This window comes from Hippocampus bargibanti, linkage group LG05, assembly GCF_051943395.1.
Source record: "Hippocampus bargibanti isolate YZ-2025 linkage group LG05, ASM5194339v1, whole genome shotgun sequence".
Taxonomy (NCBI): domain Eukaryota; kingdom Metazoa; phylum Chordata; class Actinopteri; order Syngnathiformes; family Syngnathidae; genus Hippocampus; species Hippocampus bargibanti.
In genome coordinates this window covers 12495430-12510000 of record NC_142738.1, presented here as the reverse complement: position 1 = coordinate 12510000, position 14571 = coordinate 12495430, and the positions used below count along the sequence as shown (strand labels likewise).

At 42.0% G+C, this 14571-nt stretch overlaps 1 protein-coding gene across 2 annotated transcripts in view; it reads right to left on the bottom strand.

Moving 5' to 3' along the window:
• Positions 1-14571, bottom strand: part of LOC148897968 (cGMP-inhibited 3',5'-cyclic phosphodiesterase 3A-like) — a 100958-nt gene that overhangs the window by 10412 nt on the left and 75975 nt on the right. For both annotated transcript variants that reach the window (XM_088996632.1, XM_088996631.1), the window contains exons 4-5: positions 8570-8727; positions 1054-1127 (exon numbers count right to left, since the gene is read on the bottom strand). In XM_088996632.1, the coding sequence (XP_088852758.1) occupies positions 1054-1127; positions 8570-8727 (232 nt within the window). The remainder of the gene's footprint in view (positions 1-1053; positions 1128-8569; positions 8728-14571) is intronic.

Sequence of the window (14571 nt, the reverse complement as noted above, 5' to 3'; positions counted from 1 at the left end):
GCCTTGCTTTTTTTAAATTTATTTTTTTGTTGTTTTTGTGTTTTCTTTTGTTACTTTGTGTTTCTGTTGTGTGTGGATGCCAATTGGTTTTTAGTATTTTTGGCCACAACATTCATCAAGGAGGAGACAGTGCTAAGCCGTTGCGCCTTCTCGGCAGCACGAATATGCCAGCACTGTTTTTGATTTGGGAGGAATGTCATGCCATTTCACTGTCATCGCTGGAAAGTTCTGGGGTGATTGTGCTTTTTTTGCGCCTGTAATGGGCAGCATTTTCACAGCTCCACTTTGTTCAGCGAAAAGGTCGGTGCCGTTGGAGAGTATGTGGTTGGATGGATGCATGGGCTGAGGAGCCCGCGACGAGAAGAAAGGAGCGTCAGTGCCAATGCGGATGTGGAACTGTCGCAGCTTGGAATTGAAGCGGATTTACATGGGACAAGAGATGTGAGACAGTCTCTTTTTGTCAATGATGCGGCAGCGTTGTGTTTGCTTTCAACATTTAGCTTGTAGCAGACATGCACATTTCACCAGGACTTCTCTAATCCACTGGTGCAAAGGATGCATTGATCCTCTCCTTTTTCATCTAGAACTGCTTCATACTACAAACGAGTGCAGAAAGTCCTTAAGATTGAATGACTGTCTGTGTCTTTTGTGTTGTGTCACATTATTTGTTAGTATTTAGTTTTTTTTTGTTTTGACTTCCAGATGGCGCCATGAGAGTGGCTGATTTTACAGCAGGTCCTGTATTTTGTTTTTCTACTTCTTCCCTTCCTTCTTCCTCCTCTTACTTTCATCACTTTGCTGCTGTGAAATGTACATTTCTCCACCGCAAGACTAATAAAGGCTAATTCAATCCAATCCAATGCAAATCTAATTATTTAATGTTGTAGTATGGTAAAAGCACCATTGAATGAAAAGTATCAACACTTACAGCCCAAGCCCATCATGATTCATGTAAAATGCCATTTCACGTTGGCTGCACCATGCTGAGATCTCAAACGCTGGTACGAGCACATTAAATTGAACGTGAAAATGTCATCTTTTTAGAGAGCATACCTGAGCGTGGTATTCTGTCTCCCTTGTCTATTGAGCCCTCCCCGTGGCTCAATCTGATGTATGGTCTTCCACAACTGTAGACAGGAAGAATCCAATGTTAAAGACATTTTTCTCATCTTAAAAAAAGGATGTCATTATTGTCACCACAGTGCTCGGAGAATGCAATTAAAATCCAGAGCAAGCCTTCAAATCGGCTGAGGACATTCAGGCGAATGCACATGGGGTTTAGAGGGGGGGTTGGTTAGTCCACAAATAGTACATGCATTTGCATATTAAAAAAAAAAGTGAACAAGTGTTTGCTGTCAGCAGCTGAGCTGAAGAATTGGGACAGATTGCATTCAATATATCTGTCCCGGATATCAAAGCACTTGGAAGACGTTGACAGGAAAAACTTAATGAGGAATCAATCCCTTTAAGTATGTTTTCCCCTGTCAACGTTTGAACAAACACTACTTGCAGATGTTTCAAGGGAAAAAAAGATCAGTGACTATAATGGCCGACCATACAAATAAATTAAAAAGGACAGGCAACATATTTTAATCCTGGTGCTGCTCGGGATGACACTAAGAATTACGAGTCCATTCAAAATAGAATAAATCACATTGGGGAGCCTCTCAATCGACTCTCAAGCATTTACTTGTTGTGGCTATTAATAATAATAGAGTTCATTTGTCAATCTGGTGGTGTTTCCAATTCAAATACCTTGACCCAAATGTTCTAAATCATGGCGGTTTTTCATGCACGGTGTCGCAAGAAGCACAAAGGCATGCAGCTCCCTATCTCCCTCCGATAAATTGTCTGGTAAGTTGCGCCGTGCCCACTTGAGACTATTGGTTATGAGGCCTCAACAAATAGTTCTGTTGTGTCTTCGTGGCCAGGTCGGACCGCTGTGCGTAATGTCTAGCAGGTGTGGAATATAAAATAGTTTTGATAGTTTGGCGGGCGAACAACTAGCGCATTATTGTCAGTTGGGTCAGCGCGAAGCAGGAGTGCAAGTTGAACAACTGGCAGCCTTGCTTCCTATTCTGCTAATGCAGCAGAATAAGCTCGCCGACTGACATTGAGGCCTCAGTGCAAAATGAAAATAAGAACAGCAGACATGTTCACATGCGGCCAGGTATCAGGTGACTTTGCTTTGATCACAAGAACATCCTGAATCTGAACGGGCATCTGTAAATAGAGCACCTCAGCCTGTCATTATATGTCTTAAGTGGCACATTATGAAGTAATTCAGGGTCGGCAACCCATAACTTCGAAAGAGCCATATTAGAACAATAAATAAATAAATAAATAAATAATTATAAATAAATAAATAAATAAATAAATAAATAAATAAATAAATAAATACACATGCATGCATGCGCCCTTTTAAAATGCTTCTCTCTGTCCTTCAGATGGCCATTCTTTGCTAATTACCGCGGTCAATTGGACATGAAATGCTGTTTCTTTGTACCAAGCCACCTGGCTGGCATGCCGCCCTGCTAGTAAAAATCTGTGTCGCAGGCTGTGACGCAAATCTCCATTGACAAAAATGTTGAAATATCGAATACTACATTGGACAAATTTCCTCAGCAGTGGAAAATGTTAAGAATGTTTGTCCCCCTACAGAAACCATATTCAGATAAAAAGATATTTATATTTTCACTGTACAATGTTTTTCCACTTTCAAACATTTTAAAACATCTCCAGGGAGCCACAGGGGCAGCGCTAAACACCCGCACGCAGCTCCAGTGCCACTGGTTGCCGACCCCAGCATTAAGTCTACCTGCCCCAAAAACTGCACCCTGGGAAAGAGACAACAGTTCTGAAGTAAAAAGAGTGTGCGATAAAAGTTAACTATTATCCACATGGATGAGAAGGTTTCTTCAGTCGTCATCTGTACAAAAGTGAAGGTTTCGGACGTTTCGCCTCCTATCCAAGAGGCTTCGTCAGCGAACTAAAGTCTGACTGGTCGTATCGGCCCCATTTATATATCCCTAATGTCCAGACCTGGTGGCGCCGGACACAGCTATGATAGGTCCCTACTCTCAGGTTGGGGAGGGCGCGGGACCCCCCCCTGTGGCCCCACTGATTGTTCCTACATTCCTGACTAACGATTGGCCTATTACACCCACTCCCCCCGGTATCACCTCATCAGCATAACGACCCTCATCAGCATTGCGAAAGTTGCCTAACCTGTTTTGCCTGAGCAGGCTATTGTAAGAACGATCCAAATTGAACCTCACACCACCAGACCGGTTTAATGAAGGATTTTGTTGTTTTATAAGAATCGCCTCTTTTACCCCCCTTTCAAACCATCTATGTTCTTTCGCTAAGATTTTAACCTCATTGTCGTCAAATGAGTGGTTAGTAGCTTTTAGGTGCAAATGTACTGCCGATTGAGGCCCACTAGTATTATCCCTGCGATGTTGATAAAGTCTTTTTTTGAGAATTTGTTGAGTCTCCCCAATGTACTGCTCTTTACAATTTTCATTCTTACAATGTATGGAATAAACTACATTACTTTGTTTTTCATTTGGTAGCCTATCTTTTGGATGCACTAATTTTTGCCTTAACGTGTTTATCGGTTTGAAATAAGTAGGAATTTTATGTTGCCAAAGGACTCTTCGTAATTTTTCAGAAACTCCTGCAATGTACGGTACTGCTACTCCTCTCCTTTTAGAATCTTGAGAATTATTGGTTTCGTTCGCTATTCTTTCTTTCTGACATTTGTTGAATGACCACTGAGGGTACCCACAGTTAGTGAGTGCTCTCCTGATATGTTTTGACTCCTTTTCTCTACCTTCAGTGCTAGTTGGTATTAGTTTAGCCCTATGCTGGAGGGTTCTGATAACTCCTAGTTTATGTTGTAAAGGGTGGTTAGAGTCAAAAAGTAAGTATTGGTCAGTGTGCGTAGCCTTCCTAAAGACTTCTGTTTTTAGCGCTCTGTCCTCTTTTATAATTACTTTACAATCCAAGAAGGCTAGTTGGTTCTCTTGAATGTCCTCACGAGTAAATTTAATGTTGAAGTCTACAGAGTTGAGATGATCTGTGAAGGATTGAATTTCTTGTTTCTTAATTATGACAAAAGTATCGTCCACATATCTAAACCAGTGTCTAGGTTTTGTCCCTGGGAAGGATGTGAGGGCCTGTTTCTCCATCTCTTCCATGTAAAGATTAGCCACTATGGGTGAAACTGGTGAGCCCATAGCACAACCATGGATTTGTTTATAAAATTTTTCCCGAAATTGAAAATACGTAGTATTAAGGCAGATTTCTAATAATTGGCAGATGTGATCCGGTTTCAGTTTGGTTCTTTCATGCAGAGAAACATCCGCCAGCAGCCTCGTCCTCACCACTGAGACTGCTGCTGGGGTTGGGACAGATGTAAAGAGAGAAGTCACATCGTATGATGCCAAAGTTTCCTCAGGTTCCAATATGAGGTCTTTGATCATCTCTACAAACCCTGTGGTGTTCTCTACGTGGTATTCTGTGTTACCAACCAACGGAGCTAAAATAGTTTTTAAATATTTGGCTACATTGTATGTAGAGGAGTCAATGCTACAAACAATGGGTCGGAGGCTACTAACCACTCATTTGACGACAATGAGGTTAAAATCTTAGCGAAAGAACATAGATGGTTTGAAAGGGGGGTAAAAGAGGCGATTCTTATAAAACAACAAAATCCTTCATTAAACCGGTCTGGTGGTGTGAGGTTCAATTTGGATCGTTCTTACAATAGCCTGCTCAGGCAAAACAGGTTAGGCAACTTTCGCAATGCTGATGAGGGTCGTTATGCTGATGAGGTGATACCGGGGGGAGTGGGTGTAATAGGCCAATCGTTAGTCAGGAATGTAGGAACAATCAGTGGGGCCACAGGGGGGGGTCCCGCGCCCTCCCCAACCTGAGAGTAGGGACCTATCATAGCTGTGTCCGGCGCCACCAGGTCTGGACATTAGGGATATATAAATGGGGCCGATACGACCAGTCAGACTTTAGTTCGCTGACGAAGCCTCTTGGATAGGAGGCGAAACGTCCGAAACCTTCACTTTTGTACAGATGACGACTGAAGAAACCTTCTCATCGATGGACCACTCCTGTACGACTGAGAGTTTACACAGACGTATTATCCACATGATATCATAATTTATATTGTCCTTCCATACTGTTTGATTGAAAGCTTTTGATGATAGACCGGCTGGCCTTAGCTTCCTCCCCTCACTCTCCACCAAAAAGTTTATGTCAAACCAATCACAGCACACTGGCAAACTAGCTTTGGTCCGACGCCCAATCCTCCAATGGCCAAGCCACAATAAACACTGTCGCCATTACTTCTGCTTCCAGTAATCCACTGTCTCTTTGAGCCAGATGACACCAAGTAGATCAAGAGCACAGCAGATGAATGCAGCTGAGCAATGTGGACAGGATTCTCTTCATTCAACCTTTTTATTAAAAAAAAAACATGTATGGCGGCTTGGAGGCCGATGTTAACTCCAATGCTAATTCTATGTAGTCTATGTATGATGACATCACGGGGATACGTAGGGAGGCCGAATGTCTAATTAAAATTTCAAGATGATGATGATGAGGAAGCAGAGAGATGAGGGGGACGAGGAGCAGAGAGAAAGTAATTGAAGCCACGTGTTTATTTTGTTTCTTCAACAATGTGTTCTCCTCAATGACTCAATAAATTCATAGATACGATTATCGCACATCATGCTTTGATGCACAGGCTACCTCAAGGCACTCACCCCATTATGATAATGGAAGAGTTGAATTTAAAAAAAAACAACCACAAACTTTGATCCCAAGCACTTGCACACTGCAAGTTGAAATCATTTTACTACAGCTGCCGAAATTAAATAAATATAAGAGCGCTCTCATGCACAGTCAAGCAAACGCGGAGCCACCTCAGTTGTGTTTATTTTCCGCCAAAATGCACTCGGGACTGTGTATCCAGTGTGTGTAATAATTGTGGGGTTCTGGTGACAGGGGGAAAGCCTGCGATGTTTGTTTATACTCATACCACCTTAAGTGGTCATAGCTGGAGCCTGCAACAGTTGAGCTGGGCAGAGCCTAAAGAGCAGTCAAAGTGGGCCCCCTGTGTACAAAAGCCGCTCAGTGTGCTTACATTTACAGAATGTGCTCATGTAACGCACAGTCATTGTGTAAACACACCCCAGAAAGGCTGCTGACAACCGCCCCACCCCCCACCTCCACCAATGTCTTAAAAACGGCAATAAGCATACTTGGCCGATCGAAATTATCAACGGCCCAATTGTGGAATTTGTGTGCGATGGGGAAAAAAAATAATTCTGGACCAGCACATAACACTTACTCTGGCAGCCCTTCACTGGCTCCCTATACATTTTAGAGATCTTATTATTTTATAAAACCTCAAATAACTATGGCGATTTTTGCTCTTTTACAAAAAATGCTTACTTTACTCCCCTTTTAAACCATCTATTTTCTTTAGCTAAGATTTTAACCTCATTGCGTCCCTAAGAGCAGGAGCCTATCAAAGCAGAGGCCTTTCCACCTCTGTCCATTCGGGATATATATAGGGCCAGAGCTTCCAGCACAACCTTAGTTCACTGACAAAGCTTCACGGATGAGAAGTGAAACGTCCAACACCTTCAAAGAAGTACAGATGACGGATGAAGAAACCTTTCATTGATGGACCACTCCTGTACGACTGAGATCCTACACAGAAAAACTGACAAAAATGGGTCAGATTTCAAAGTTTTTGACTTAAATCGTGAACACATTTCGACAGATGGAATTTAAAAATATCTCATGAATATTGGGAGTAGACGGTGGAAATGACACAACGGTGGAGGCTACCAACACTGATGAATGCTCAAGGAAAATCTCAAAAGTCACGCTCACCAAGGCTTGAACCAATTGCAAGACACAAACGCGAGGGAGTGATTTATGGATGCTGGAGTATTGTTTTGCCTATTGACAGAATAATATATTAAGCCCCACAATATGTCAAATATCATATTTAACTCATTCACTGCCAGACGATGTGTAAAAATGTGTCCACTCCAGTGCCAGGGTTTTTGTCATTGTCACTTGAATTCCAGGAGACACATTATTTTAGGATTATATAAACATTCAATACAGTGTTACAAACCTTACACACTCTTCTTTCATCAGAAAAAAAGAGTTAATTCTTAAATTATATGGGTCTGAAGTTATATGAGCTTGAAATGAGGGCGGCTGTCCAAAATACAATGCAATACATACAACGTACATATTGATTTACTGCATGTAGCGCTTTAACAACAGCTGAAGCTGTAACAAGGCGCTAACATGAAGGAAATGCAAATGCTCGTAGAAGGGAAAAACATTGCCAGAGGTCTGACCAGCGCTTTGGCAGCACCCCTGCAAGAGAAACCAAAACCTCAAAAAAATTGAGAATGATGCTCACATCATCTTCAATTCCTGAATAAATCGGGAATACACACACACTCACACACACACACACACACACACACACACACGCACGCACGCACGCACGCACGCACACGCACACACACACACACACACACACACACACACACACACACGTACACACGCACACGCACACACGCACACACACACACACACACACACACACACACACACACACACACACACACACACACACACAATACACGCGCACACACAAGCACGCACACACATATACACAAAGACACAGCTGAGATCTTTGGAAATGAATCTTGACTCTGCAGCACTGATTCAGTTGTCCTGGATTCATCCAACCATAATCATGTAGTCAACCTCAAACCTGTAAAGAATACCATTTCTACACCGATCATGATGAAGTAAAGTGTAAAAAAAAGAAATGCATTTGTAGCCGTTATTTGTAGAAAAAAAAGTGGCATGCCAGCTGTCTTGACTTGTTTTTGCATTTCTTTCCAAACAAAACGTAGTCGTCAATTTGAACGTTTGAAGAGCAACCCAAACCACATGGATTAATCCCCTCACATGAATGCATTTCAACTTGCTTCCAAACCTTCAGCTTCTACAAACCCACCACACCGCACCAAACCACACATTATAGATGTGACAGGCGCTTGAGGCCCATTCATGGACTGGGCGCTCGTGCTATCTTTTGCACTAATGCACTGGGAGTTTATGCGTGTCTTAGTTATTCAGGTTAATGCCTTTGCCTGTGGGCCTTCTTTCCATTCCGGGCTCTGGTTGCACGCACGCACGCACGCACACACGCGTCTTTTTTATTTTTTTGGGGGGGGACTACTGCGGCAGTGCCTGTGCGGTCACACTGATAAGTTTGGTAAAACTACAGACGCACCGCCGGGAATAAACCTAATAACCTTGGCGTAGCGTGTCATAACGCGAAAGCAATTACGGGGGGTCTTGCTCTGCAGTTTAACATCACTGTGTGGCAAAGTATGATCTAATGAAGCATGTGATTCTGGAAATAGAGCGAACCAAAAAAAAAAAGGCTGCGTATGACTAAAAGGTGGCCTCTGAGGATACATGGAGACGTGTGGCGGTCGACTACCTGCATGTGAGAGTTTCATGGTAAGGTTTGATGCTGGTGCTGCGGTCTCTCCGCACGGGTCCTGGCTCAATTGTGGGCAAGCCTGTAGCGGAGGTGGTTGTGGTCCATGTGGAGGAGATCCTCCTCAGGAGACCCGGGTGGAGACTCCGCCTCAAACGCTGCAAACAGAAAGGAACATAAAGAAAATGTCATGAAGAAATCAAACCAACAAGGGTTAGGAATTGTTTTGTCTTAAAAGTATTCCCAATCTTGAAGAAGTACAGCTTATTCCTGCATCATTTCAGTAACACGACCTTTTCACACTGTACTACAACACAGATGACACACTGGTGTTTTCTTCAACTTCTTTACTCTTTTCCAAACCTCATTTCATCTTTACCACGCTATCTGCTTCTCGCACTCTCTCAACTCTCTGCATCTCCCCTGGGAATCCCCGTACTGTTTGCCCATGTGTGATGCTTCCATCTGCTACAAGCCATGCAGCAGCTTGGCAAAGAGGCACAAAGGATGAAAATGTCTCTGTGTTCCACGCTAGCACAGCCTTTTGCATGATGACCCAATAAATAAATATTGGCTCAGAATTGTGAACAAGCCCATTCAAAGCAAAAGGCGAGTCATACAAACACGTGTTCTGTCACACATGCGGCAGCTTTTGCCCAACTTTACTTTCCTGATAGTACAGTATTTAGATTTGATACACGCAACCCCCCACAACACCATCCTTATGCTATAAGCAACACAACATATCATCTGCAGTGTTGAAAATCAAAGGTGTTGAACTCAAATGATGATTATTGTGTTTGTATGGTAGTTTTTTTTTAAGACAGAATTAGCCTGAGCAGATATTTCCTTTCGTGCCACTTCACTTTTTACTTCAAGCTAGTCAATGGCCATGTCAATTGGGTAAACACAATATATTTAAAGGACAACCGACGTCTCCGGACAAGTTGTGTCCATAATTTGTAAAATGTATTTTACAAAGATTCCACCGCATATAGCTATATTTTACGTTTTAAGACTCGCGCTGAATATTCAGGAAGTCTTGTTTTTGAGTTGGTGACGAGTCCTCACCCTACGTCACTGAAGGAACGCCCCTGACTGAGAAAGGACATACCTTGCATCACCTCAATGCATTTTGACATACTTTGTTTGGTCTGAAAACTTCGTGTTGATCTGTATTGATGGCGAAATTAGAAGGTAAACACATAAATAACGCAATGGTGAATCGTTTTATGTTACACCGAGACAACTCTGATATTTGTTGAAAATAATTCCAAACTGCAAAACAAAACTATTTCCAATGGAGCTCTGCCGCCATCTTCTGCATTTTATGTGACACTACACATCAATCTTGGGCAATCAAAACGACCCAGAAAACCTTTGATCGATTGCAAACATTTATACTTTCCTCTGCAGAACTATTTGAATCATATTCATAACTGGATGCGTAACAAGAAAGCATATTCTCCGAATCTGAAGCCATTGTCTTGGCGTGACTCCACGAACAAGGGGGCGGGACCTTCTGAAACTGGCCACTTCCAGTTTCAAATTGAATTACTTTTTAGACACTTTAAGTCATTTTTATTGGTGTTTTGCATTTGAATAAAAATATACTGTGTGTTTTGGGTATTTTAGATGCCCATAAACGTTTTACTGACGTCAGTTAGGAAACAAAAAAGTGACGTGGGTTGTCCTTTAATGACAACGGGACAAGAAAATCTATCCAATTTCATATTTTTCAACTGATGACTTCATATGTATGACAGAGCATGGTCATTTTGACCATGAAAACATTTACTGTATTATTGACTTTACTGCGGTGTTAGCTTTGCGTCAGGATAGACTATGGTGCAACCTGAATTCCGTCAATATGTGAGTTACGTTATCACCGTAAGAATGAAACTCCGCTAACCTGACTCCCTGAACTAAAAAACAGGCCGTGTATACTCATGCACAAAGCCAACTTGTGGACACCTTATATTATGTAAGGCACTTCATGTGTAAAAATTGGCCTGTTTGATTTTAGTGTAGGTGCTAAGCCTTCTTTAGCATGTTTAGGAATTTGGCAGATCATACCACCCAATGCCCTTTGCACACCTGAGAAGTTGGTGGCTCAAAATAGACAATACTTTAGCCGAAAGGGGGTCACATAGAATCGTACAATCACATTACAACAGACAAAATTACATCATCTGCAAGTGGAGATGTTGCAGTTCCTTAAAAATGTATTTGGTGAATGAACTTCAATTATGTTGGTTTGTGCTTCGCCATGTCGACTGTGCGTCTCTTTTGACCTGAATTTAAAGGGAATGAGAGAAAACACTATTACAGACCAGGAAGCAAGTTGGCTGTGCCCACACCCACAACGGCGCAATTGATGATGACGACGATGATGTTAATGATTATTATTATTTTTAATCATTATCATTAACATTACATGCCAAAAACTAAACAGAGGCTCAAGAGGATCAAGCTTTTTCCGTTGCTGGTCCCACTCTCTGGGATGACTTGCCACTGAATATTCGGCAAGCCCCCTCGCTGCCCATCTTTAAAACCCATCTCAAAACTCACTTGTACTCTTTGGCATTCAACTCAGTATGACTCCGACTTTATCTTGGTTTCGCTTCCTGGTGCTTTCTACTATCGTTGTGACTGCTTTATTTCCTGTATATGATAGCTGTCCAGGTTAAGCACTTTGTTACAGCTTGAGGCATATATAGATCAATATGTATTGTATGGTATTATTATTTTATTGATTTGTTTTTATATGCAACAAAAAGAAACATAATTGTCTGGTCAGCTTGATGTTAAATTAACTGCCAGTGATGTAAAGTAAAGCAAGAAATCTCGCCCCATGAGCATAGTTGCTTTGTGATTTGCACAAAGCAGGAGAACGAAAGCCCGGAAACTGAATGTCCGCTTCATCCTCCGGGCTGGTGTAGCTCACCTGACCTCCCTGCAGCATCTAAAGATTCAGCGCCCTGACTCAGTCATGAATGTGAGTGTGACTTGTCTTCAAAGGCACCCGGTGATTGTCTCACAAACAGTCCACGGTATACAGTAGTTTGCCTTACATCTGAAGTCAGATGGGAATATTCTCCCTCTCACCAGAAACCAAAACAGCATATATGGTGAAGAAAATGGATGGATGGATTGATGGAAATGAATGCTGTGTTTGAAACCAAAATGTCAAAGCAGAGAGTCTGTTTGTGTTTGTTAAAAAAAAGCAAAGTTTGAAAAGCCAACATCGTGCTCTTAGGGTGTTACATTTTGGGGATAAATTTCATTGCTGACTAACTTCCCTCCTACAGTTCTCCTCTTACACAGACAGAGTTGAACATCGTCATCCTGAGAGTCTGAAAAAGTGCAGACTCAGTGGTCACTCCGTCGAGTCCAGACAATGTGATTAGTTTCATGTAGGGATAGCCAAGGATGGGCGTTGCCTTCAAAAACACTAAAAAGTTTCAATTGTGTTCGACATCCAACTTTTTAACACAAATGACTGTGTCTTTTCAACCATTTTGACATACGCATTCACCACCTCTTTCTTCTGCTGCGCGCACACATGCACACACGTACACACGTACACACATCTGACTTTGCACATCTGTCATGTTGACACAGCTGTGGCTATGAAAGGGAGAAGCAAGCTCCAAGCAGTAGACATGCTCTATTTTTCTTCACTCAACTCTATGAAAACACACTTCCTTCATTTAATGCTAAAAGGTCTACAGCAGCAGCCATTAGCGGGCAGACGGGCTCAAAGATTAACATGTGCGTAGAACGATTTGTGCCCTTTAAATTATTTGGGCCATAATACAGTGGACCGCAGTTCCATCTAAAGGTAATTTCACATATTTCCCAAAGACAACGATACATTTGAAAGTTTGGGCCCAATTCTGAAATTGTGCTTTTCACCCCACATGTAGCCTCCTTGAATTTCCTGACCTTATGGATGGACGACTTCTCTCCCTTCTCGGGTCCCTCCTCGGAGTCGGAGTAGACATGGGCATCGCAGGGGTAAAGCAGGGGAGCGGGGCGTGGCCGGTGCAAGGGCTGGAAGGTGAGCTGGGTGGTGAGCAGGCTGCTGACAGCCCTTAGTGAAGTGCAAGTGTTGGAGGGCAGAGAGGGGTCAGCCAGCAGGTCTGTGATCAGTCCATGCGCCTCTCCCATCACTGCGATGTCCACCATGACACTGGTACCTGATGACTGGAATGGAGAAAAGAACATATTTGCGCTAGAGAACTGAATTGAACAACCTGTACTTTTACGTTTTTTTCTGAAACTTTTTGGTGTCATTTTTGTGCATGTAATACTTTGTTTTCTCTTTTTGACGCCCCCCCCCAACCCTTTTTAATTTTGCTGCTGTAGATTGCAAATGTCCCCAATGTGGGACTATGAAAGGCTTTCTTACCTTCTTATCTTAAATGTTTTGACGCAACATTGCCATTATCGTATGCTGAACACACACAATGTTTAACTACAAGATACTTAGACACAATTGGAATCTTCCAAGTGGGAGATAGTTTATTAAAGAGTTACTAGACGAATCCGGCAAACTTTGTTCAGTAATTTCAAGATACACCTTATGGAGAGTAAATACAGTGACACGTACTACACGTTCTACTTCTCCCTTTCCTTTCCGCTTACTTTCATCATTTTGATGCTGTGAAATATAAAATTTCCCACTGCAAGACTAATAAAGGTGAATCCAATCTGATCCAATCTACTACTGTATTTTTATACTTTGCACTATGTTCAGTTCTTTTTATGGAACAATTTTGTGCAGTTGTACAGTTCAATCTTATGTCATTTGTTCTGGACATGAAAAACTTGTTTTTTCTGTTAGCCCCCATAGCCTCCATTTTCAACACTTGAGATTGGTCTTAAATTTGTAAGAATACAACACATAGGTGGAAGCAAAAAATTACCAAGGGTTGGTCCAATGCCAGGATATGCACGTAAAGACAGACAGGAATCACAGGTTTACTTCTAGACCTTATGTATCCACAAAGTAGTTCACAGTAGTCTGGGTCGACATGCATCGATTTTAGCCTAAACAAAATAAGGTTTAAGCATGTTCAGCACATCTGCATCTGTGCACCGATGCTTAATGAATGGGCTCATTAGCAAAGACCAAGCCAAACAACATGGCTTTTTTTCTCCCTCCTATGTTAGCTGGTAGGAAACAAAAAAGTGACGTGGGTTGTCCTTTAATGACAACGGGACAAGAAAATCTATCCAATTTCATATTTTTCAACTGATGACTTCATATGTATGACAGAGCATGGTCATTTTGACCATGAAAACATTTACTGTATTATTGACTTTACTGCGGTGTTAGCTTTGCGTCAGGATAGACTATGGTGCAACCTGAATTCCGTCAATATGTGAGTTACGTTATCACCGTAAGAATGAAACTCCGCTAACCTGACTCCCTGAACTAAAAAACAGGCCGTGTATACTCATGCACAAAGCCAACTTGTGGACACCTTATATTATGTAAGGCACTTCATGTGTAAAAAGTGGCCTGTTTGATTTTAGTGTAGGTGCTAAGCCTTCTTTAGCATGTTTAGGAATTTGGCAGATCATACCACCCAATGCCCTTTGCACACCTGAGAAGTTGGTGGCTCAAAATAGACAATACTTTAGCCGAAAGGGGGTCACATAGAATCGTACAATCACATTACAACAGACAAAATTACATCATCTGCAAGTGGAGATGTTGCAGTTCCTTAAAAATGTATTTGGTGAATGAACTTCAATTATGTTGGTTTGTGCTTCGCCATGTCGACTGTGCGTCTCTTTTGACCTGAATTTAAAGGGAATGAGAGAAAACACTATTACAGACCAGGAAGCAAGTTGGCTGTGCCCACACCCACAACGGCGCAATTGATGATGACGACGATGATGTTAATGATTATTATTATTTTTAATCATTATCATTAACATTACATGCCAAAAACTAAACAGAGGCTCAAGAGGATCAAGCTTTTTCCGTT